Genomic DNA, 27373 nt, shown 5'->3' with positions numbered 1-27373 from the left:
CAACTGTGGAAGTTAAAGGGTTATTCCCATTACACAAAGTGATGGCTTTTGGATAGAATTTCCCATCACTTTCTTATTGTTGACTGCCGGGACCCCCACCGATACGGAGATTTAAGGGGCTGCTTTAGTGCGGTGTACCTTTTACAGGTTTTTTTTCCTGCAAAGCGGGTGGCCATGGCTCTGCAGTGCAGGGGGAAAAAAAAAAAAAATAGTGAGTGAAGGGGACCTAGCACTAAACCAGCCCCTTAAATCGCAGTATCGATGGGGGTCCCGGCAGTCGGTACCCACCAATCACAAAGCAACAGCATATTGTAGTGAAAAGCCATCACTTTGTGTAATGGGAATAACCCTTTAATGTCCAGGAGAATGACAGTCTGCAGGTTGGTCATCACCTCCTTGTATACAGCTGGAGGCGCACATTCTCAGGACATACGCGAGTGCTATTATTTACACTTCCTATGTAATTATATATAGTGGTTATGAAACCCGGGACGGGTCTAGGTCACCAGAGCATCTCGCAGCCTCGTCAGTTGGATTTTACCCGCGTGTTGGTAGTTATGGCTACTTTTGCCTTTATGGACCTTTGGACCGTAATGTGAGGATCTACCAGTTTATTGCCCTCAAGGTTCTTTGTTGCGCTTATCTTGGGAAGTGGAACGAAACCCCACAGATCTCATGGTCCCAAGGTAGATTGGGGGATGGGACCACTGTAAACAGTAATGGGGGGCAGACCCTGAACGTCGCTGTTCTCTTACCATTCCCTGTGCTGCTACAAGAGCGGCGAGTACACTTCGGCCCGGGGACCCTGGGGCGCAGAAGGAGACCTGAATCCTGCTCCCATTCACAGATGTCCCATCCATCGTGTCCCTCACCTCCTCTGCTTGCCTGGAAGATTCGTATTCAACCACTGCAAAACCACCAGAATGACCACTTTCTTCTTCGGCCAGCTGCAAGGACAGGCGATATCACAATTACTACATTATATTATTAAATTGCAGATTGAGTTGATGTCTCAATAGGGTTCAAACTAGAACAAATCTGACCAGACCAGGCTAAAAGGAAAACTCCATAGTTGAATGGCACTTTTCCACAGTCCAAAATTAACAGACCTCAGAGCTTTACAATCAGTTTCACTAGGAAAACAGCAAAAAGGATTTGGGTCATTTTCCTTATACACATCCTATAGTTCTGGTTCTTTAGTATAAAGCCCCCCCCCCCCCCTCTCCTCCTCTATTCACCTCACACATACTGATAAAAAAGCTCTGCTGTAGCCACTAGGGGGCGACCTATATACAGCTGAATAAGGCTCCATATAGACCTGAATAGGAGCTGTATACAGACCGCCTCCTAGTGGCAGCAATTGGTTCCCTTTAATTACAACAATACTAGTTTATTTATAGGGTGCCTATTAGTTTAGGTGACAGGTATAGACATGGTAACACACTGACGTTTTTCTTGTTTTGTTTTTTAAAAGACGTTCGGCCTCCACTTGGGATTAATCACCGAACGAGTTATGTGAAGTGCGCCATAAATTCATATACTACGGTCATAAATGGCAACAACACAAATATGAAGGTCGTCCTATCTTATCTGCAATGTAACGAGATCTCAGGAGGGCAAAGTTGTCATACCCGAGATACAGCCACGACAGCAGAGCGGGCACAATGGTGTGTAACTTTCTAATATACTTTGTGTTTCAATTTCTTGCCATTTCCAATATGGGTTTGTTATTTTCAGTGAATGGAATTTTTTTTTATTTTTAAACCCAGATAGTGTAATCCCCTACAGACCTAATACTTCTCACAGCTGAGGTTTGTTACAATTGTATCCAGTCTAGACAATCCTCTTAAAATGTATCCGTCTAGTTCAGACTAGCTCTAACTACACCGATACATGGTAGCAAACTCAGGACAGGGGAGAGAGTTGTGTTGCGGTTGTATTTAGCTCACAAACTAGTGTCAATTGTAACAAACTCAGCTGTGAGATGTATTAGGTCTGCAGACTGATTTTTTTAGAGCCTGCATGTAAATAGTAAATGTTTCCAATTAGTGACAGCAAGCAGAGATCTTTAAAAATGGTGAGGAGTTGAAATCCAAAGTGTATTAGTAAGTTGCCGTAGTTTCCATTATACAATAATTAGAGGAATAGGGTCTCGGTGTATACAATGCTGCCTGTGTGAGGTCAACGGAAGAGTCTGAAATAGCTGCAGGCAGAAGTCCCAGCAACACGGCAGAACAAGTCAAGATTTAAACATGTTCAGGTCACTGCCACAGGAGGCAAATAAATTATACACATTATATGTATCAACAACGAGCCGAGAAAGAGCCGACAGCCCGATCTCTCCTGCTCATCACTTAAAGCTTTGTTTACCTGTAATGATAATTACCATACAACGAAAAACGTTGCTGCAAAAAAAAGCCAGGAGTGCAGCTCTGGAGTCACTGTGCGCATACATTACATTACTTATCCTGTACTGATCCTGAGTTACATTCTGTATTATACTCCAGAGCTGCACTCTCTATTCTGCTGGTGGAGTCACTGTGTAGATACATTACATTACTTATCCTGTACTGATCCTGAGTTACATTCTGTATTATACTCCAGAGCTGCACTCACTATTCTGCTGGTGTAGTCACTGTACATACATTACTTATCCTGTACTGATCCTGAGTTACATCCTGTATTATATTCCAGAGATGCACTCACTATTCTGCTGGTGGAGTCACTGTGTACATACATTACATTACTTATCCTGTACTGATCCTGAGTTACATCCTGTATTATACTCCGGAGCTGCACTCACTATTCTGCTGGTGGAGTCACTGTGTACATACATTACATTACTTATCCTGTACTGATCCTGAGTTACATCCTGTATTATACTCCAGAGCTGCACTCACTATTCTGCTGGTGGAGTCACTGTGTACATACATGACATTACTTATCCTGTACTGATCCCGAGTTACATCCTGTATTATACTCCAGAGCTGCACTCACTATTCTGCTGGTGGAGTCACTGTGCACATACATTACATTACTTATCCTGTACTGATCCTGAGTTATATCCTGTATTATACTCCAGAGCTGCACTCACTATTCTGCTGGGGGAGTGAGTCACTGTGTACATACATTACATTACTTATCCTGTACTGATCCTGAGTTACAGACTGTATTATACTCCAGAGCTGCACTCACTATTCTGCGATTATGTATAAACTGTAAAATGGTGATTACAGGTACAATCTTTTAAATCTCCTCTACCTGACCCCTGTGATCGCCCTTATAATAGTGTATAAATGGTGCCCCCTCCCTCCCCATGCGGAACAGTGAATTATGTTTTTCGGATGGACACAATATTCGCGTTCTTGTCCTAGCAGAACATCCCTGCATAAGAATGAAGATCTCAGACAGACGTCCCTATAATTAAGTCTCCGGACATCCGTCAGACTGCAGCTATAATTGCTCCTAATGAAGAGGTTTATTATCTTGTAAGGAACTATTCACAGACTGGAGCAGAGCTTTGTTTCTTAACCATCGCATTAGCACAACCCGTGCCGGTGAGGCCGTGCACACCTTTTATGTGATGACTTCTACAGGGCGACATTCTCCCATATTGTAGCTGCTGAAACAACAAACACCTCAACAGAACAAGTAAAATCCAGCCACAGGGGAGACGCAGTATTATAGAGCAACTCTTCAAATGAACAGGTGACAATGTAATACTGCGGTGAAGACTGCCAGAGAGGGGGGGGGGGGGTCGCTCTCTCCGGTGGCGCATACATTAAGTTCCCAATTGTTGGGCCCCCATATACCCCAACAGGACTGAAATACTCTGTTTTAGGAAGCGATATCTGTAGGGATCTTAGGAGCTTCCACTTGTAAAGGGGTGAGGGGTCCCTATAACTGCATTACAGTAGGGAGTTGCTACTTAGGTAATTAGTTATTTTATAATATAATCCAGATCCGCGCCAATATTTAAGAGGGTTTTTTTGGTTTTATGCACATAAAGCCTAATCAATTTATAATAAAAAAATTCTGAAAATTTCTAATATACACTGCTTTTCAATTTTCCACCAATTTCAAGATCTCTGCTGTCTGCCAGTGAACGTGAACCTTCCTAATGGATGGAAATCTGTATAGCCCTAACACACCTCACAGTTGAGTTTGCTACAATTGTATCCAGTCCAGGAGCTAAATATATCAGCAACACAAATATTTTTTGTTTGCTACAACGTATCAGTGTAGGTAGAATGTATTGGACAGGCTTTTAAAGCGCCCAAAGAATTGTCTAGACTGGATACAATTTTAACAAACTCGCAGCTGTAAAAAGGATTAGGTCTGTACAGGTTTCCAATCACTGACAGCAAGCAACATTAAAGGGGTTGTCCATAACTGTAAAAACATGGCTGCTTTCTTGCAGAAACAGCGCCCATGTCCATGGTTGTGGTCCGGTATTGCAGCTCGGCTCCAATGAAGTGAATGTGGCTTAGCTGCAATACCACACACAACCTGTAGACAGGTGTGGCGCTGTTTTTGGAAGAAAACAGGTTGTTTTTTTTAACCCCAGACGATTAGGAGTAGAATTGCAGTTGTGCTATTGTAATTGAGGTTTAACCGAGCAAGAAAATAAATCAGCTGATGGCGAGTAAAGACAAGATGGAGTAAAAGCATTGTCCGCTACCTGGCAAAACAACGGTTTGTGCAGATAGGAAAATATTTCCGTCAGTTCATCGGTATTGCTGTAGTCTTTAGGAAGTTTGTCAACGAACAGGCACTTCGAATGGATAAAATCCGCTGTCAGCTGATTGACATCTACCCACTGTGCAAAGAGGGTAAATTCCTCCAGCTGTTTGCCAAGCAACTCCAGCCGGGCCCTGGAAGCGGAGTCCTTTTTCATATACTCTACAAAGCCGTAGCCCTTGAACTGGCCGGTGAGCTCGCTGTAGACCAGGAGGCATCGCTCAATGTTTCCGTACGTCCGAACCAATTCCTCGAACTCCTGGAGGGTGAGCGAGGTGGGCAGGTTGGTAACACACAGGAGGGCGTCTGTCGGCTGCAGCTGAACCCAAATCTCCTTGTCCCGGAAGAGGTGTTTGTGGAACATGGAAATCACCTCTTGTGCTTGTTCTCCGTTTGTCAGTGTGATGAAGGCTGCAACGAGAGGACGGACAGATGCTAAGTGCAAGGAGAGACATATTACAAGCTTCATAGAAACAATCAGAACTAGATACAGAGCCGCTGACTGCAACGAGAGATCAGATACCGGTGAGATCGACGAGTCTGATCCTGCACCACAACGCATTTCCAGAGTCTATGGCTCTGAAGAACAAGGAGACCCTTTAGTACTGCTCAGAGATTTCTATTACTGAACATCTGACGTTATAAACGAAGGACCATTCAATTCAATGTGTCAGATTTTAGGTCATAGAAATCTCGGAGCAGTGCCAAAGGGTTCATTGTTCTATAGAGTCTTCGATTCTGGAAAACTGTGGTGGACCAAGATCACAGGCCTCACGAATGTCATAATCTTACATGTATCTAGGACGGATCAGAAGAGGATTTTTACTGGATTTCCCCTTTAAAAGGGGGTCGTCAATTATCCCATACAAAGTTGTATTACGTCACGTTATCTTATAGATGTGGCTCGACTGTATCTGAAGTGAAGAAAATACTTTTCCTGTACAGGCCACTTCTGCATTGTCCTCACTGTTTCCAAAGTGGACAGCGCTGTAGTGCAATGGACGGCTCTGCTATGCCACAGTGCCGGGAGATCACCGCACGTGTTACCGCAGCAGAAACGGGCGGATGTCATCTCCAGATACAGTAGGGTGCAGGGAGCTGTGTACAGAAGACAGCGCTGCAGCCCACTGGACATCCATGGACGTCTTACCTGGGGGAACAAGCCAGACCCCCTCCCCCCCCTCCCGAGTCCTTATTCTCCCCTTAGTCTAGCCCACCCTTACACTGCCAGACCAGTTTTGCTTCTTGACTTCTGTGCTTTCCCAGACTCCAGCCCATTTCTGCATCACTACATAACTATTAGGGACAACGTCCCTCTGTGCACGTCATCTACTTCTCCGCAATGAATTGTACCAGCAGCCTAGTATTATATCTAATATAACATGTCTTTTATAATGCTTTAACCCACGACAGGGCAAAGCTTCCTATGTAAGTGCTAATGAACGATGGATTCATTCACACGCAGTCAGGCTGAGCTGTCGCCCCTTATTATGGTCCAGAGCACACAATATGGCAGCCAAGTGTCTAATGAATATTTTATTCGCCCAAACTCAGCAGAGTGGCAATCACCCATTATTCTGCGAAGTGCGGGTCTGCAGGAGGTCAATAATTGCTGGGTCAGGTAAAAGAGGTCTCCGGTTACCATCCACATCTTAATCTGATACCATGGTCCCAGGGACTCCGTTAATATGCCAACTCTGCTTTTTCTGAGCAGTTACCAAGGAAAGAGCGAATGTAAGACCAATAACATCTCACATACAAGGAGCCCGGGAGGAGAGGGGTTATATCAAATGATTAAAACAATATCTTAACCCTGTCCTTAAAGGCCCCCCCCCCCCCCAGGTAACAGCAATACATGCGGCACCGCAATGTTATTCATGTCCATGCAATGCAGCACTCTATTCTTAATGCACGGTTCATCCTGAGCAACCTGGTTCATGACATCCTGGAAGCAGAGGGGATTCAACTTTGCATAACCATGCCGTTATACACAAGCGAGTCACATTATCATGACCACCTCCTACTTTCGACGTTGGCCTCGTGTAGCCCATGAAGAAAGTGATGTGTCGTGGGCTGGCTTAGTGGGTATATAAGGTAGGAGAGGCTGTCTGTGCCATTGATGTGAGAGGTGAACATCGGCTATGAAGGTGCGCGAGGGCCGAACGACACGCTACAGTGGAGCAGCTCACCGTGAAAATCAAACAGGCGGCTACCAGACGTGTCTAATACAACAGTTCAGCGAACCCGACTGTGTATGGGGCTCCGAAGCAGACGGATGGTCACGGCTCTAACGCTAACAAAAGGTACAACGGGAAGAAAAAAAAAAAAAAAAGGCTTCAATTTGCACCGCAGTATCGGAATTGGACCACCGTTTATTGGCGAAGAGTCTTCTCCGATGAGTCACGTTTTCTGCTTCATGGAATAGATGGACGTTGACGTGTCAGGCGAGAAACATCAGAGAACAAACACCCGGCATTGCTGGAAGAACACGAGCTGCTGGCGGCAGCGTTATGGTCGGGGGAATGTTTTCCTGGTATTCTCTAGGCCACTCATCCATGTGGAAGGCTCTGAACCGATTTAAGTATGAATCCATCGTTGCAGATCACGTCGTCGTCCCCCCATACATGCAGATTGTCTTCCTGGGGGCAGATGGAATATTCCAGCAAGACAATGCGACACGGCTAGAAAGGGCCGACAGGGGTTGGAAGAGCACGACCAAGACCTCCAAGTACTTTTCTGGCCCCTAATTCGCCAGACTGAAGCCCAATTGAGCATCTGTGGGACCTCGATCGTCTTGTTCGCTTTATGGATCTCCCCCCCCCCCCACCCACGATCCCCTCCAGCAAATGTGGGATGCTCTGCAGTCAGCGCGGCGCCAGATACCGGAGACCACCGACCAGCACCTTATTGAGTCTCGCTGCTGTCCGTGCTGCACCCGGCGGTTACTCTGGATATTAGCTGCTGGTCTTAATAACGTGCCTGTGTACTATGCACCATAGTTTTAGCAGTCTATTCATGAACCAGGAAGCTCAGGATGAACAGTTGCGGTTCCCTCCCAGATACAAGACAGCGGCCGCGCAAATGGCTGAATAGGATATCTGTGTAATGAAACCGGAGATTCTCGCTGCATCTCTACCTGCAGACTATGGAATGGCAGATTATGTGGAGCACACTTACCAGTCTTCTTATTTTTATCCACATAGCAATACTTGATCTCATAGTCCCGCAATAAGTCGTGGATATCCTAGAAAGAAAAAAAAAAACACAGAAAACAGAACGATGAGAGCAGCGAAAAACAAGACTTCATCTGTGAAGAAGAACAGACGCCGCTGCAAGAACATATGGAACGCGGGTCGTGTTTACTTAAGACGCTGCTGCAGTTATGTATTTATATATACAGCCGCGTAGGAGAATTCAGAAAACATCTCCTGCTGCAAAGAATAACAGGAGACGAGCGGCATGTGCGGCCACTGGGAATAAGGGGGTTCTGCAGGACACTATAGTCGGAGTTTAGTCCTGGAGTGTGACCACGATCTGCCCGGCACATGACCCGCAGGGAAGGATTCAGAATCTGATCAATCACATCTAGAAACTTACTAAAACTGAGAGCAATAGAAAGTACAATGTTCTCACTAGAGGATCTAATTCATTGGGAGGTTTAAAGGTGTTTTTATAACCGTAAGTAAAAGCTTTAGAGGGGGTAGTCCTCGAGACAACGCATTTTTGTTAAGATCTGATGACAAGCGGATCACAGACTAATAATGGTGGGTGTACATGGGCCCATAACGACCGCCGATTATTACAGGCCGATTGGCGCACGTTTAAAGGCCCTGTACACGGGCCAACAAACTCCATGGGGATAAATGGACTTTAACACGATCGTTCGGTCCCCATACAGTTTACACGGGGAGACGTGCTGCCGACAGCCATGGTTTACAGAATAAAAAGATTATATCAGCCGACATACGAGCGTTCGCTTGATAGTTCGCTGGTCGCTGCGCTGTTGACAGGTCGTAAGAACGCTCCTTCACCCGATCATTGGCCCCGTGTAATTTGGACTTTCAGACAACTCCTTTGATCAATAAAAAATTCTGCAAATTTCTAATATACTTTGTTTCAATTACTCGCCATTTCCAAGATCACTGCTTACGGTCAGTACTCGGGTTAGAGATTTTTATGTAAGTCTGCTAATACTGGATCTAATAAATTCTTACGGCCATTTACCTGTAGCAATTATCTAAAAAATTGGTTTCTGAGCTACATTACTTCCACCTGCACCATCATAATGATCTTACAGCTAAATAGAACTACAGACCTCATCTTATAAATAGGATGACGTTTTTTAGTTGTCATGGTAACTTACAGGATTGCTGGGAGTTGTAGTGGAGAAACAGCTGCATGACTACATATCACAAATAGTTAATATGAGAACCTTAGACCAGGCTTACATACGAGTCCTGCAAGAAAGATTGATTTGTCAGATTACTGGGGCCGACCAGCTCTTATTTCCCCTGAATGAGCTGTCAGGCGTTACATAAACAGAAGAGAACGCTACGCAGTGGACCAAAAGTAAATCCCATCCAGCAAAAGACGAGCGTCTGACACATCACAGCAGTAACATAAAGCAGTCCTGAGCCGGGGTGACTGACTGAAGCTTCCCTTGTTACACAGGGGCCACCGTCTGCGGGATCAGGGTCATCAAGGGAAATGGAAATCATATTACAGATCACATGTAGCTGTTTTGCATTTGCTCTCCAGCATGCAAACCAGCTCGTCCATCCATGGCAACCATGCAAATAGTGTGACAAAGGATCCTCCAGAACAGCATCTGGGCAACGACCGTGTTTATCAAAGGGAAAAAGATCGATTACTGATATCATGACAGATCAACAGCCCCACCACCAACAGCTGCAGCAGCCGACAAATGGTTAACAATACAAGATGTATGAATAGGCCTCAGTCTCTAGATGTGAAAGTGATCAGAAATTTCAAATTAAATTACGACCAAAAATAAAAAAGGTAAAAAGCGGGCAGAAACATCCAAGAACTCCAGTTAGAAGTTGGGTAACGTGCCTCAGCCAAGGTGCAACTGACCAACATCAGACCTATGTACTGGAATATAACTACTATAATACTGCTCCTATGTACAAGAATATAACTACTATAATACTGTCCCTATATACAAGAATATAACTACTATAATACTGCCCCCTATATACAAGAATATAACTACTATAATACTGCTCCTATGTACAAGAATATAACTACTATAATACTGTCCCTATATACAAGAATATAACTACTATAATACTGCCCCCTATATACAAGAATATAACTACTATAATACTGCCCTTATATACAAGAATATAACTACTATAATACTGCCCCTATATACAAGACGTATAACTACTATAATATTGCTCCTATATACAAGAATATAACTACTATAATACTGCCCCTATATACAAGAATATAACTACTATAATACTGCCTCCTATATACAAGAATATAACTACTATAATACTGCTCCTATATACAAGAATATAACTACTATAATACAAGAATATAACTACTATAATACTGCTCCTATGTACAAGAATATAACTACTATAATACTGCCCCTTATATACAAGAATATAACTACTATAATACTGCCCCTATATACAAGAATATAACTACTATAATACTGCCCCCTATATACAAGAATATACTATAATACTGCCCCCTATATACAAGAATATAACTACTATAATACTGCCCCTATATACAAGAATATAACTACTATAATACTGCCCCTATATACAAGAATATAACTACTATAATACTGCCCCCTATATATAAGAATACAACTACTATAATACTTCCCCCATATACAAGAATACAACTACTATAATACTGCTCCTATATACAAGAATATAACTTCTATAATACTGCCCCCTATGTACAAGAATATAACTACTATAATACTGCCCCCTATGTACAAGAATATAACTACTATAATACTGCCCCCTATATACAAGAATATAACTACTATAATACTGCCCCTTATATACAAGAATACAACTACTATAATACTGCTCCTATATACAAGAATATAACTTCTATAATACTGCCCCCTATGTACAAGAATATAACTACTATAATACTGCCCCCTATGTACAAGAATATAACTACTATAATACTGCCCCCTATATACAAGAATATAACTACTATAATACTGCCCCTTATATACAAGAATATAACTACTATAATACTGCCCCCTATATACAAGAATATAACTACTATAATACTGCTCCTATATACAAGAATATAACTACTATAATACTGCCCCTATATACAAGTATATAACTACTATAATACTGATCCTATATACAAGAATATAACTATTATAATACTGCCCCCTATATACAAGAATATTACTATAATACTGCCCCCTATATACAAGAATATAACTACTATAATACTGCTCCTATATACAAGAATATATCTACTATAACACTGCCCCCTATATACAAGAATATATCTACTATAATACTGCCCCCTATATACAAGAATATAACTACTATAATACTGCCCCTATATACAAGAATATAACTACTATAATACTGCCCCTATATACAAGAATATAACTACTATAACACTGCCCCTATATACAAGAATATAACTACTATAACACTGCCCCTATATACAAGAATATAACTACTATAATACTGCCCCTATATACAAGAATATAACTACTATAATACTGCTCCTATATACAAGAATATAACTAATACTGCCCCCTATATATAAGAATATAACTACTATAATACTTCCCCCATATACAAGAATACAACTACTATAATACTGCTCCTATATACAAGAATATAACTTCTATAATACTGCTCCTATATACAAGAATATATCTACTATAATACTGCCCCCTATATACAAGAATATAACTACTATAATACTGCCCCTATTTACAAGAATATAACTACTATAATACTGCTCCTATATACAAGAATATAACTACTATAATACTGCCCCTATATACAAGAATATAACTACTATAATACTGCCCCTATATACAAGAATATAACTACTATAAGGGTATGTGCACACACACTAATTACGTCCATAATTGAGGAACGTATTTCGGCCGCAAGTACCGGACCGAACACAGTGCAGGGAGCCGGGCTCCTAGCATCATACTTATGTACGATGCTAGGAGTCCCTGCCTCGCTGCAGGACAACTGTCCCGTACTGAAAACATGATCACAGTTGTCCTGCAGCGAGGCAGGGACTCCTAGCATCGTACATAAGTATGATGCTAGGAGCCCGGCTCCCTGCACTGTGTTCGGTCCGGTACTTGCGGCCGAAATACGTCCGTCAATTACGGACGTAATTAGTGTGTGTGCACATACCCTAATACTGCTCCTATATACAAGAATATAACTACTATAATACTGCTCCTATATACAAGAATAAAACTACTATAATACTGCCCCTATATACAAGAATATAACTAATACTGCCCCCTATATATAAGAATATAACTACTATAATACTGCCTCCTATATACAAGAATATAACTAATACTGCCCCCTATATACAAGAATATAACTACTATAATACTGCCTCCTATATACAAGAATATAACTACTATAATACTGCCCCCTATATACAAGAATATAACTACTACAATATTGCCCCCTATATACAAGAATATAACTACTATAATACTGCCCCCTATATACAAGAATATAACTACTATAATACTGCCTCCTATATACAAGAATATAACTACTATAATACTGCCCCCTATATACAAGAATATAACTACTACAATATTGCCCCTATATACAAGAATATAACTACTATAATACTGCCCCCTATATACAAGAATATAACTACTAGAATACTGCTCCTATATACAAGAATATATCTACTATAATACTGCCCCTATATACAAGAATATAACTACTATAATACTGCCCCCTATGTACAAGAATATAACTACTATAATACTGCTCCCTATATACAAGAATATAACTACTATAATACTGCCCCCTATATACAAGAATATAACTACTAGAATACTGCTCCTATATACAAGAATATAACTACTATAATACTGCCCCTATATACAAGAATATAACTACTATAATACTGCTCCTATATACAAGAATATAACTACTATAATACTGCTCCCTATATACAATAATATGACTACTATAATACTACCCCCTATATACAAGAATATAACTACTATAATACTGCCCCCTATATACAAGAATATAACTACTATAATACTGCTCCTATATACAAGAATATAACTACTATAATACTGCTCCTATATACAAGAATATAACTACTATAATACTGCTCCTATATACAAGAATATAACTACTATAATACTGCTCCCTATATACAAGAATATAACTACTATAATACTGCCCCCTATATACAAGAATATAACTACTATAATACTGCCTCCTATATACAAGAATATAACTACTATAATACTGCCCCCTATATACAAGAATATAACTACTATAATACTGCTCCTATATACAAGAATATAACTACTACAATACTGCCCCCTATATACAAGAATATAACTACTACAATACTGCCCCCTATATACAAGAATATAACTACTACAATACTGCCCCCTATGGACAAGAACTTGGATGTGAAGAAGCAGGAATCTGTCTGGAATTACTCTGGGGTGGGGGGGGGGGGGGGGAATACACATGACTTATTTCCGGGGGTCACTCATTCTTTCATAATCACCCCTGGCTGACATAATAAACAGTGATTGGTGTTTTGTTTTTTTAATTCTCGCCATTTAATAACTGAACAGCGCCGCTCTCCGCAGTAAAGAGCTGGATCCAGCGGTGGGAAGAGAAATACAATGGATTCCTCTGTGGATTTCCCACTTCCTCCCGGCTCCGCTCTGGATTTCCATTCATATAAACTTACTACTAGAAAGTAGAATATCACACACACTTCTATGTGCCACCTGCTATAGTCAATGGAGGCAAGAAGGCAGGAATATTTCAGAAGTGGATGCGTTAGAGGGGTCTTGCTGACAGGAGCCCCCACAATCAGCTGTTAGTAGCAGGTATACCAAGATGTTAAATTGAAGCTTCACATCTCTAGTCCGCAGATATATAATCCAGCATCCCTTATGCATTTGCACTTTTTATATGGTTTGTTTGTGCAGAGCAGGAAAAACAAATTCTATACATTGAAACCATCAACAAGGAGGTGGCAGCTCTTGACTGATCTGGTCACTGCTTGATTTTTATTCTAAATGTCCTACGCATCATTGAGCCAAATAGACGCAAATCTCATTCATAGAAGGACTCCACTATGTACACAAAGTAGTAAATCCAAACACATAATAGCAGATCAGTCAATAGCAGCCTGCTGACAGTTTCTATTTGGCAGCATGTGTTTTCCCATCAGTAATTGTTATCAACAGCGCAGAATGAAATAAAGAGGTTCTCCCGACAATAAGGAAATTTGAGAGGTGAGGAGATCAGAATAATTTTCAGCGGGGTTTGCAGTTCACCATTTGTGTAGTCGTCTAGTGCCGGTATGAACAGTAGAGGGGATTCCCATATAGGAAACCTCCCCCATTTAATAAACATAACCTAATAAGGTGTATAACAAGAGCGCGTCCACCTCCTTAGTAACAAACAGCACGATATTGAGGATTAGCAGCTGAAGACACATTTCAGGGAATAAATATTAGGATTCCCTCTGCCCCAGCCCGCTCCCCCATTACAAGTATTGCAGACCACTGCACAAACATCAGCACAATACCATTGCACGATTGGTGTATACTGCACAGAAGAGGGCAGGAAGATATTTTGTTTCCTTATTCACTTTCATGTGAGTATGTTACTGTAGGGTGTCAGAATCGGGGGGGGGGGGGGGGGGATTAGATTATCTGGAGAGGGTTTGTGATGTCACAAAGTGAGGACAGATTATCTGTGACATCACCAGCCCTCTCCAGATAGTCTGTCCTCACCTTGTGACATCACCAGCCCTCTCCAGATAATCTGTTCCACTTTGTGACCACCAGCCCTCTCCAGATAATCTGTCCTCACCAGCCCTCTCCAGATAATCTGTTCCACTTTGTGACATCCGACCAGCCCTCTCCAGATAATCTGTTACACTTTGTGACATCACCAGCCCTCAAAGTGCCACAAAGTGAGGACAGATCATCTGGAAAAGGCTGGTGATGTCACAGAGTAATGATAGATTATCTGGTGGGCTGGTGATGTCACAAAGTGACATCGAAATACATGAATTAACAATATTGAACCGTTTGAATGTGCACGGCATCGAGGTAGTATCGATAACTCGTTGCATCGTGCAACCCTAATCTATCTCAAGTTTTAGACCCCCTGAACTTGACCGTAAACACCTCATTTTCTGCAGTGAAGTGAAGGGGAGCAGGAGAGGGATGGAGGGGGTGTTTAATATGTGTACAGAGCAGAATACTAAATAAATTCATAAAAAAATTAAACTTGTCAGACTTGTAGCACTTCTTTAGTAGTTCTATTAAATCAAAAATATATATTTATGTTGATCGTGTCCCTTTTAGAGAACACAAAAGCAAAATATGGGATCTCTCATTTGGCCACGTTCCCACGACAAGCAAACATCATCACTTTGGGGATTTCGAAGGCTCAGTATATGTTGAATGTCCGAGCAAATAAAACTAAAGCAAACAGAGCTGGGAACGTGTCGTGTTTCCACTGCCGTCGTCTGACCCCCCCCAACACCGGGCAATGACCAGGGAGACAGCGCAGCCATACCACAGCTCATTCATGTGCGGAGCCTGGGGCCAATGCAGGGGGGGGGGGGGGTTCATGGTGACAGGGACCCCAGGAACGAGAACAGGGAAAGCGTGGACGGCAACAGAAGAACAATTCACACAGGGCGACAATACTGTAATGTCTGCCACCCGGATACTGCCAATAATAAGCCAGCGGGCATGCAAAATTTAAAGGGGCTGTCTAAGATTTGAGTGTGCAAAACAATAGGAACCTTTTAAAGTCAATTTAAAAAAAACAAATCAACACTTTATATCCCTCGGCCCAGAGTAACGACGAGGCTGCAGTTACTACGAACGAAACATCACTGCAGCCTCATCGTAACATGGGACCATGAGACATCCGCGGGGACAGGGGAAGGGTCCGACTGGTAAGTATATTTGCGAGTATTTGTCGGTTTTAAAGGAACATGAATTCAAGACAACTCTTTTAAATGCCACCCAACTATACCATAGAGAGAGTCCATGCGGATGCGATGAGGCACCTGGTAAGAGGGGACCCGGTCCTGTGGTTAGTCCCGTCCCTCTGCAGGACTCCCCCCTCTAGGAACTGCATGGTTAGCAAATAAGGTGGTGGAAAACGAGGCCAAGTGTCATGGAAATTTACTAAATATTCTGTTCTGGTTGGCGAAACAGAGAACCATAATGGGGGTTAATTAAATTTTTTGCTAAGGGACCCCTTCTCTTCTGTGAATGCTGCTCATTCCAGTGCCCCCCATCACTCGCCAGTTGGAATGATGTGCACCCTATGTGCAAATAAGTTACCCTCAGAAGGGTCATCTGACACCCTTAGGGCAAATATATTTGGGTAAATAAGGAGCCAGTCGCCCCATTTATTGCGACGTTTAAAAAAAAAAAACTTAACACTGCAATTTCGGAATTTTAAATGTGGTATAGTGATAGCTCAAATTCACACGTTGAAGAATTTGGTGCAGAAAAACTGCATCAAAACTGCAGGCAAACGCAGGTAAAAGCCGTACCCAAGGCCGGGTTCCCAAGTAGCGCAAGTGTTGCAGAAAACGTGCAGCGTATCCTGTGTGTGGGAACATACCCCAAGGCTGGGCTTCCATGGGACGGATACTCTGCGTAAGTACGCAGCGTATCTGACCTGGAACCCGCAGTACATTCAGTCCGAAAACGGCACCACACTGCGGAAAAAAACGCTCATACATAATTAGGTTGTTGTTATGGCGCCGCGTCCCTCCATCGCAGTCCGGTCCGGCTTCCCTGAATGACGCTGCAGCCCATGTGACCGGCGTTCTGGGTAAGTGATTTTTTTTCTCTATCCCATAGTCGCAATCTTTGCGGCGTAATTGCTGCAAATACACCGCAAAAGTCACAACACTGGGATTTCTGTTGTGGGTTTTGCATCCCCATTGAATTCAACGGAAAATCAAACGCAGCGTAAATGTTAATTTATGCTGCGTTATTATTGATTTTCTATTGCGGGTTTTCCCCCATTGAATTTAAAGGGGGTTGCAAAACCTGCAACAGAAAGCCAAGTGTTGTGACTTTTGCGCGGTATTCGCAGCGATTACGCCGCAAAAAATAAATAAGATCATGATTACCCAGAACACCCTCCTCCTTCCTGCAGTCTGGCCTCCCGGGATGACATTACATCCCATGTGACCACCAATGCAGCCAATCACAGTATGCAACGGTCACATGGGCTGCAGCATTATCCAGGGAGGCCGGACTGCGATGGAGGGACGTGTCGCCATAACAATGACCTACGTATGTATGAGCGGTTTTTACCGCTGCTTTCTGCAGCAGAAATTCCATCCGAAAAAACGAACCACAATGTGGTGCGGCTTTCGGACGGAATGTACTGTGGGTTCAACATCTGATACGCTGCGTGGTTTTAACGCATCGTTTCCGTGGGAACCCGGCCTTAGTGCATTTTTAGGTGCTGTTTTTATATATTTGATGCAGATTTTAGTGTGTGTTGTGGTTGTTTAAATAAAACTTGTCAGATAAATTACACAAGCGGAAACGCAAGATAAATTGATATGCTGCGTCAATTTACGTGCGGAAAAATTCTGCCATGTGCCGATCTGATGAACTGAAATGCCATGGACTTCGCTGGTGCTGCATTACGCTGCGGATTTGCATATGGCCCGAGGATCATTTCCCAGAACACCTTTCAAAAGGAGCATTCCAGTTTTATGTAAGTGATGCCTGTTAATTGCATAAGTTCTGAAACTTTCCGATATACTTTGGGGGTAATTTACCAACTTTCTATGTAGAAAAGTTACAAAAGTGTCCAAAAACCGCAATTCAACCCCTCCAGCACTGGACCCCGGGGGTCATCTTCCCCGCAACAGTGGGGCGCCAATGTCTAGTGATGGGTTTGAGCCACACGAACGTAACCATAAAGCCTCCATTGTCACTACTACACGGATTCTTCATGGGAACGAGGGAGGGCGATACCAGGCGGAAGTCACACCGTGCAGCCATGGACCGAGGGGCACGAATCCTACCGACCCATCCCATGTCACGCTCTACTCTCGCAGCCTTCGGTGGTGGGATTAGTTCTGTTGTAGTTTGAGTGTCATGTCGCTCTCTAGCCGGATGGGGGACTCCTGTCACTCTAGTAATGACGGTAGGGTCGTCCTCTCACGTCCGCTCTCTTGCGGTCATCACACGATCTTGGTGCTTTTCAGTGCTGGTCCGGTCGCTGCCTAGTGGCCATAGGTGGTACTGATGCTCTCCAGTAATCATCGGGCACTGGTTCTGTCGCTTTCTAGTAACCAATGAGATTCTTCGTGCTGTCTCGGTCGCAGGGGTGCTCTCCAGTAGCGGTCATTGGGGTCCCATATCTAATACTCAAGGAAGGTCTTATGTAGAACTTAGTAGTGATCAGGCGCTGGTCCTGTTTCTCTCTAGTGGCCGGGGGTCCCGTATCTAGTAGCTTGGGGGGGTTCTGTAGCTAGCAATCTGGGGGGGTCCTCTCTAGAAGTCTTCAGGCGGCGGTTGTGACGCCCTCCACTAGTCAGGGGGTCCTGTATATAATTTCCAGGGGGTTTTATCTCTGTGAAGTTATCAGGTGCTTCACTCTAGTTATGGGGGGGCTCCCAGTTTTAGGGGGTATTTTATCTAATTGTCCAGGGTGCGGGTGTCCTCTTTCTCCATGGTATTTATCACGTGCTTCACTCCAAATGGGGGGGGGGGGGGTTACTGTTGCCCTCTAGTAGTCAGAGGGTCCTGTGCCTACAGCTCAGGGGGGTCTGCGCTCACCTCAGTTAGTAGGTGCGGGTCGTGTCGCTCTCTGGTTATGGGGTCCCCCCGGCGGTCCCGTCTCTCTACAGTAGTCGTCGTCAGAGGTCCCGTCCCCCTCTAGCAGTTGGTCGGTGCTGGTCCCGTTACTGACTAGTTTACAGTTGGGGGTCCTGTCACTCCCCGGTTTGTGGACCCCGTTACTGCACTTCATTACCGGACACACGGCTTCAGTCAGATTAGGCAGACTTGTCATTACCACCATCTCCTCCCCGGCCCCGCTGCCCTCACCGGCCCCGCTGCCCTCACCGGCCCCGCTGCCCTCACCTGGCTGCTGCAGTCGTGCGGGAGATTCCGGATTAGGATCTTCCTCCGGTTCCCCAGCTCCCGTATGGTCGCGTCCAGCCTCCTCCGTATCTCTCCGGGCTCCAGCTGTAGCCATGCGCTATCGTCCTCCGCTTCTCCTCCATGAATTTCGGCTGCTAAGCCTTCCTCAGGCCCGGAGCGCCCCCACTCCGGAGAGTTCAGGGGAAGCCCGGTGTCCTGCGCCGCCATTTTGCTGCGGTTGGCTCTGTGTGCCTGGCTATGAGGGCGGGGGAGGAGCCAGATATAGCTCCGCCCACCCACTGGTCACCACCACATAACACTGGCAGCCTGGCATGGAGGGCACCGGCCCTGACTGAGACCTAGCCAGGAAGCCCGCCCGCCTAATATTACCATCGTTATATTATTATAATAAACGTCCTGCTGGGAGATGTTAGTAATGTCGCACACAATCCACCCTGTGCGGAAATGTCGCATGTTACTTTGTTGTTGACAGACACTTATGGCAAAAACTTCTTAAAACGGGTGGATCATTGGGCAACTTAATAAAATACACAAAATCATCCGAAACGCACAAAGAGCGATATATTCCTCTCAGACCAGGACTCCAGCACGTTAAAACAGCGCAGTTATTGCAAGCGCACACAAAATTTCATTGCGATATCGCATGCAATGCTAGAGTATGGGTTCGCATGTATACATGCAATGTCATGTATCCGTATTTTCGTAATCGAAAAGTACCTGCTGCAAGTCCCTACAAAATGGCTAACATCACGTGCGAGTTATCAATGCGAGATCGCTGCGCAGCACATCGCAGGCAATATTTCGCTGTGGAGACTGGGGCTACTTGATAATCGAAACGTCGTTTGCTACATCGCAACTAATGATTGTCAACGTGGCCGGGTCACGACGTAACGTGACAGTGACGCAACAGTCGCATATAAATATAAACTCAGCCATCCTAGACCTCAATGTAAGTCGATAGCGACTGCGACGTATCGGTGTGTTGGTTTTTAAAGCCAAATTGCACCGCAAGTCGCAGACAAATTGCGCACAATTTCTGGTCGCGCAACCAACGCTGCCGTGTAGCTATGGCCTTAGGCACAATCAGGGAAAATCGGCACCATTTTATCAGACAAATTGTTGTCAGGAAGGTTATTATCCCTCGCTATTCTCACATCCCGCGGTATTTGACCTTGGGCTCCTTAGGGCATGGTCACACAGCGCAGATTTTTCATGCATTTTTTTTAAGCCAAAACCAGAATTGGATCCAGGAGTGGAGACCTATAAAGCCGTCCTTTATATATTTCTTCTGTTTAGGTTCCGTTTCTGGTTTTGACTTTAAAAATGCAGGCAAAATCTGCAGCAAATCTGCACTGTGTGAACAAGGCCTGAAGGAATGATGGTCCCTCCTCCATCTATACAGTGCTTGTCCCCTTTAAGGACTAACAGGTGATTAATAATCCTAAAAAGTGACAAATCTGGCAGCGACTGCTCTGCTGTCAGCATCCGGCAGGGCGGTCCTCTGCATAACTCTCTGTTTATTTTTAAATGCATGGGCATATAGATACACCCAACAAATCCCCTGAGTGCCACAGTTACCCCATAACAGTGCCAACCACAGCGCTAGTCAAATAACCCAATGCCAGCCAAAGTGCCCCCGATAAGAGCAACAGGGCCTCCAGTGGCAGCAGCGGCGTAACCTGAAGCTCTTGGGCCCCAGTTCAAAATCTGTCAAAGGCCCCGACCTACCATGTGCCATCTATAATACTGGGGTCGTCTTATGTGGTAGATGGATTTATGGGTCCCCCCAGACACTAGGGCTTGTGCGTATCTGATATCTCTACACCCCTGAGTGTCAGCCACCATGCATTCAACAACAGCCACAAAGCCCCCAGTGCCAATCATGGTGATCCAAGTCATAGTTGAAGTGCTTCCAATGCCAGTCATGGTGCTATCAGCATCTCCAGACACAGGCAAAGAGCCCCCTGTGCCAGCAGCAGTGAATACCTTCCGTATCCATGACGCTTGGGCGGACTGCTGATTGCCCATTTGAACCCTGACTGGGCATAACCGTTCCCTATGTAAAACAGGGACACAACGCAGCTGCAAATATGGCAAAAAAATCTCTAATTCGAAACATGCCCCACATTCACCCAATTGTTGTGCCAACTGATGTCCCATTGGCGTTAAAGTAAAGATGATGGATGGAAAAACTTGACCTGTCGGATATGTCATAAACCTCCCAGATGTGAACTAAATCTTAATAATGTGAAATACAACCGAATTCCACTAATCCGGCATCCGATAATCCAGCAACTCAACTGGATGTAAACTGAGCTTTATAAAGTGATTTACAGTGGAATTGCTTTAATCCGGGATCCCATAATCCAAAAAGTCTGCTAATCCGACACTTGTTTCCAGAACTGCCATATAATGTGACATTATGCCAATGAGGAGATTCCTGCGATAGCAGCAGATTTTGTGTTAACATTTTATTTTGGGCTACTGAACGCTCTTTTACCCTTTTAAGTGAGGTTTATATTCTACAGCCGTCCAATAATCCAGATTATGTGATAATCCCGTTCCAGTTCTCATTTGTGTCGGATTAAAGGAATTTTGCATTAAACATACCAGGCCTGGGCTGACGCAACCTTTTGATCCGTTTATGGTGGAGAACCTTGTGACGAGGGATCGTTATTTATATGGCATAGTCTGTGGTTTTAGTCTTTCTGGTTTAACTAAAAAAAATCAAACGTGCGTATACGTGAGGCTGTATGTATACAACTGAACACACATGGCGTATGTACACAGGACATTGTTCCAGGAAGTGGGTGCAGCGTTTGCTCCCCGCCGCTCACATCACTGACAGACTAAAAAAATATTTGTCTTAAAAAACAACAACCCATAAATTGTCCGGGGTGAGAACCAACATGGCCGCTTTTACACCCAGCTTTCCAAGACTTCTGAATGGCAAATCTGCATAGTTACAAAGGAGGGGGGGTTAGATGCGGTTTAGAAATCTGGATGATAACCCTTGTCAGGGCTTTAAGGTCGGCCATATTGGTTGCCACATTGCTTTCCCAGGAACTAATAAGTCCTGTAGAACATGTTGGTCCTATCTAAACAACAGAAAATATACATTGAGAACTTCCGATAGGTAAAATGTAGGGGTGCCAGCACCCTGCCACCACATCTGTATGGATTGCAGGGAGGACATCTCATTCTGCACACAGTACACTAAGGCCTCATTCACACGAGCGTGAATCACGTCCGTGTGCTGTGCATTGAAACAACGCACAGCACATGGACCCATTGATTTCAATGGGGCCGTTCACACATGCGTGATTTTTCACGCAGGGAGAGTCCGCTGCGTGAAAGATACTGCATGTCCTATATTGGTGCGTTAACACGCACCTACGCGCCCATTGAAGTCAATGGGTGCATGAAAACCGCACACGCATGCGTGTTCCGTGCGTGATGTACGCATCTATAATAAAAAAAAGATGTGCTTTGCGAGTGCGTGAATAACGCCTACCACTCGCAAAGCACACTGATGCATAACGCCACACACACGGACCCGATTCACACGTTTTTCACGCGCATGAATCGGACAAGCCCGTGTGCATGAGACCTTATTTACACGAGTGTGTTAAACGTCCTTGTGACGGCCGTTGAAACAACGGCCGTACCACGGACCTTTGTAATTTAATGTGGCTGTGCACATGGCCGTTTTTCAACGGACCGTGTGAAGGGTTCGTGTGAAAATAGGACATGTCCTATTTTTTCACGCTTCACGCATCCCTCCATAGACTCTCATCTATGGGGGATGCGAGACATCGCGTCCCGCAGCGCAGTGCATGTATGCAACTCGGACGTGAAAAACTGCAGTTTTTCACGCCCGAGATGCGCAACGCTCGTGTAAATAAGGCCTTACACAGTCACCCCGCAAGTGGTGCAGTCAGAACAGACTGGTTTAGCAAAACCAGTGCAAGACCAAAGTGGAGAAGTTGCCCATAGCAACAAGGAAGTCACTGCTTTCATTTTTCAAAGGGCCTTTGAAGAAATGAAAGCCGGAATCCGATTGGTTGCTGTGGGCAACTACTCCAATCAGATTCAAGCTCTCATTTCTAAGAGGACATTTGAGAAAAGAAAGCAGCAACCTCATTGGTTGCTTTGTGCACTGACTCCAATCCTTTACATCTCACCCTGGGTGTCTGAGGTTCCATTAACATCAATGGGATTCATCAGGCTTATGTCTCAATGAGGCCTGGACGCTGAATGTTGCATCCTGTCCCGTTCTTTTCTCTGGGTGTACCCTTTAGGCAAGGGCTCTATGGAAAAGAGCCCTAGCCACAGCATCTCATGCGCAACTTCAATAACAGGGGAGCTGCAAAGAACCATGGCAATAATACATTGAAGACGTGCGTGAGCCACAGAAACGGCGCGTCGCCTGAGCCTAAAGGGGAGGCCCAAAGGGTGGAATATGAAGCAGGGCCATCTCATGGCCTTCCACTTGTTGCACATAAAATATGAGATAAATATTTATAACGACACTGGGTCGGTGCGCACATCTAATTTGTTAACTATGTGTAATTCATCTGTGCTTTTTAGTTTCTCCAGGAAAAGCGCCATTCTTGTCCATAGGCCATGTCTGGTATTGCAGATGAATACTGGTCAGAACAAAGTGCGCATATATATATTATATATATATTTATTTATCAAAGCTAAATCTAAAGTGGAGCAGTAACCCACAGCAACCTGTTTTTTTTTTAAAAGGACTTTGAGTTCTGGAACCTGATTGGTTGCTATGGACAACTGCTACAATTTTCCTCAGCAGCAGTTTTAAGAACACCACCCCACCCCAAAAAAAAAATATAGCCGCCTCAATCCTGAATTGGAAAAAAAAAACCAACACCGTGCAAAAGCCAGGTCACCTGCAAACAAAGGCACGACTCTAGTGATAGGGTATGTTCACACGCACTATTTACGGACGTAATTCGGGCATTTTTGCCCCAAATTACGTCTGAAAATAGCGCCTCAATAGCGCTGACAAACATCTGCCCATTGAAAGCAATGGGCAGACGTTTGTCTGTTCACACGAGGCGTAATATACGCGCCGCTGTCAAATGACGGCGCGTAAATAGACGCCCGCGTCAAAGAAGTGACCTGTCACTTCTTGGGGCGTAATTGGAGCCGTTATTCATTGACTCCAATGAATAGCAGCGCCAATTACGTCCGTAATGGATGCGGCGTTCAAGCGCCTGCACATGCAGTTACGGCTGAAATTACGGGGATGTTTTCAGGCTGAAACATCCCCGTAATTTCAGCCGTTACGGACGCCCTCGTGTGAACATACCCATAGCATTTAGAGTGAGGCTGGGTTCACACGACCTATTTTCAGGCGTAAACGAGGCGTATTATGCCTCGATTTACGCCTGAAAATACGGCTCCAATACGTCGGCAAACATCTGCCCATTCATTTGAATGGGTTTGCCGACGTACTGTGCAAACGACCTGTCATTTACGCGTCGTCGTTTGACAGCTGTCAAAAGTCGACGCGTAAAACTACAGCCTCGTCAAAAGAAGTGCAGGACACTTCTTGGGACGTTTTTGGAGCCGTTTTCTCATAGACTATTGAAAACAGCTCCAAAAACGGACGAAAAAACGGCGCGAAAAACGTGAGTTGCTCAAAAAACTTCTGAAAATCAGGTGCCGTTTTCCCTTGAAAACAGCTCCGTATTTTCAGACGTTTTTGGCTCAGCGTGTGAACATACTCTAAGGCTGGGTTCTCACGACCTATTTTCAGACGTAAACGAGGCGTATTATGCCTCGTTTTACGTCTGAAAATAAGGCTACAATACGTCGGCAAACATCTGCCCATTCATTAGAATGGGTTTGCCGATGTACTGTGCAGACGACCTGTCATTTACGCGTCGTCGTTTGACAGCTGTCAAACGACGACGCGTACAAATACAGCCTCGTCAAAAGAAGTGCAGGACACTTCTTTGGAAGTTTTTGGAGCCGTTTTCTCATAGACTTCAATGAAAACAGCTCCGAAAACGGACGTAAAAAACGCCGCAAAAAACGCGAGTTGCTCAAAAAACGTCTGAGAATCAGGGGCTGTTTTCCCTTGAAAACAGCTCCGTATATTCAGACGTTTTTGGTCACTACGTGTGCACATACCCTAAGGGGTGAGCTGGCTGCTGCGGTCCCACAATCCTCCTGCAGGGTGGCGCTGCGAATGGACTCCGATAAAAGGCACAAAAATATAAGGGCCACTCTGGCAGGTAGAAGGAAGCGGAGTCTTCAGTAGAATTGCCTTTATTATTATATTACTACGTGTTTTGGGGTACAATTAACCCCTTCATCAGGTAATCTGAGGAATATTTGTGCCTTTCATTGTTAAATTGACACAGCTCGCCTCAACGTGACTTTAGCAGGCAGACTGGATGAGATTAGTGTCTGCACTGCTGTTCTGAGAGCGGTCTTCACAAATATGGCTGCCGGAGAGAAACACTGCAGACATAGTCCATGATGATGTTTCCACACAGAGCTCTGGCCACAATGGCTCCTATGGGTGACACATCATAGTCATCTCATCTGCCCATGACCCTATTCCAATACATAGGAAGGAGAATATAGATATCAATAAGGTGCTCTGTCCTGAGGAAATGTCATAACGCCTACCATCGAACCACTTATTATTACAATATTGAATATCAGTAGCTATAGGGGGTGCAGAGATCGCACTCGGTCCCTGGGGCCTAACGGTTCTTCTGCCACATAAGACCGTATTATAAATATCACATGGTAGGCGGGCGCTCGGTTACAGATTTTGGGGCCCAGGAGCTTCACGTTACACCTTGTATTGCAAAAAAATATATATAATGGTAAAACATTGAATATATAAAACGTACATTTAGTCATCTTTTTATTTCATTTTTGGCATAGAAACGTTATGGATCCGTACATAGAAATAATTTGCAGAAACATGAAAGTAATTATAACAACCCCAAAATTATTCACAAATCCATCGTTATATACAGACATCTCATTCACGTAGTTTTATACACAGTATAAAGATTGACTTCTCATCTTTTTTACAACCTCGGCGCTGTACTTTCCTTCTATAGGTTGTCCACTGTAACGTATCTGGACTCACACGGGATGACGCTGGATTCTGCAGAGCTGACACCAGGGGAGAACGGACAGTGGTCTGGGCCCCCGGAGCAAAAACAGTCAAGGGCCCCTTACCAACAACCATAGTTATAATCCAGACTTTTTTTCCTGGTAGCTACAGAATAGAAAATGTGCGTGCATGACCGCCATATTTAGAAAGCCATGCGCTAAATTTTCCTTATATCTTTTAGTTTGCGGCGTGGCCCAATTGGTCAAAAAAAATGTGTGGTTGAGTTTTGTGTCAAATTGCAGAGTTTTTGGAGAGGGAAGGAAGCGCGCCAAATTCATCTATGATTCATGTGCAATAATTTTTATGAACTTGGCAAACGTCACAAATTGCGCAAATGTGCCCCAATGTGTTTGACCAGTACTAAACCCCATTGCACTGTGCAGAGCATTAGGCACTCTGTGCGCTACCCGATAGTGCCCCAAGGTCCCTTATTGTTAATCTCCGAGAGCATGGTGTTCCTCATTGGCCACCTCTATAAGATTATACACACACGTAACTGGCCCTGTCTGGCCGCGATGAGGTCAAAACCAGTGCGGACATGCGGTTTCACCACAAACTGCGTTTTTCAAACGATTGTAATGTCCATGTGTTTCTCGCAGGTAGAACCCCAGTGCGGACATTGCAATCACTTAAAACCTCGCTGATTTGCGCCACCGCTGCCCCAACATGTGTCCGTACCCTTATAGCAAATCCCTTCCAGATGGGACAACTTCCCTGGTGCACTCCACAGGAATAATTAGCTCAATAATTAGATGGTGGCGACATATTTTTTTTGGGGTGGGGGGGGGGGGGGTGGTGGAACAATTTTGATTCCGATATTTAAGGACGCTTGCAAAGGCAAGGGGTTGAATCCAGCGATGTAGAGGATAAAATGGAAACTTATTCCAAGTTTACTAGGTATCGAGGTTTAAAAAGGTCCAATAAGATGGAGTCCTGGTGTGCAGACAGGAGTGTGCATCGGTCCAGTCTTGGAGCCTACGCGTTTCAGACGTTGTGCACGTCCTTAATCACAGCCATGATTAAGGACGTGCACAACGTCTGAAACGCGTAGGCTCCAAGACTGGACC

The 27373-nt window shown here is 44.2% G+C and overlaps 1 protein-coding gene across 4 annotated transcripts in view; it reads right to left on the bottom strand.

Moving 5' to 3' along the window:
* The window catches only part of RAVER2 (ribonucleoprotein, PTB binding 2), a 29918-nt gene extending 10521 nt beyond the window's left edge, over positions 1-19397 (bottom strand). For 2 of the 4 annotated variants that reach the window (XM_075832765.1, XM_075832764.1), the window contains exons 1-4: positions 19118-19397; positions 7918-7984; positions 4682-5151; positions 756-947 (exon numbers count right to left, since the gene is read on the bottom strand). In XM_075832765.1, coding sequence (XP_075688880.1) covers positions 756-947; positions 4682-5151; positions 7918-7984; positions 19118-19345 — 957 coding nt within the window. In that variant the 5' untranslated portion in view covers positions 19346-19397. Of the gene's footprint in view, positions 1-755; positions 948-4681; positions 5152-7917; positions 7985-9103; positions 9187-19117 lie in introns of those variants that run through there. The other 2 variants (XM_075832763.1, XM_075832766.1) reach the window with 2 other exon arrangements.
* Positions 19398-27373: the final 7976 nt, after the last annotated feature.

Source organism: Rhinoderma darwinii, chromosome 7 (genome assembly GCF_050947455.1).
Source record: "Rhinoderma darwinii isolate aRhiDar2 chromosome 7, aRhiDar2.hap1, whole genome shotgun sequence".
NCBI classification, from domain to species: domain Eukaryota; kingdom Metazoa; phylum Chordata; class Amphibia; order Anura; family Rhinodermatidae; genus Rhinoderma; species Rhinoderma darwinii.
Note: the sequence above shows the minus strand (reverse complement) of the source record. Positions and strands in the feature narration are given on the sequence as shown.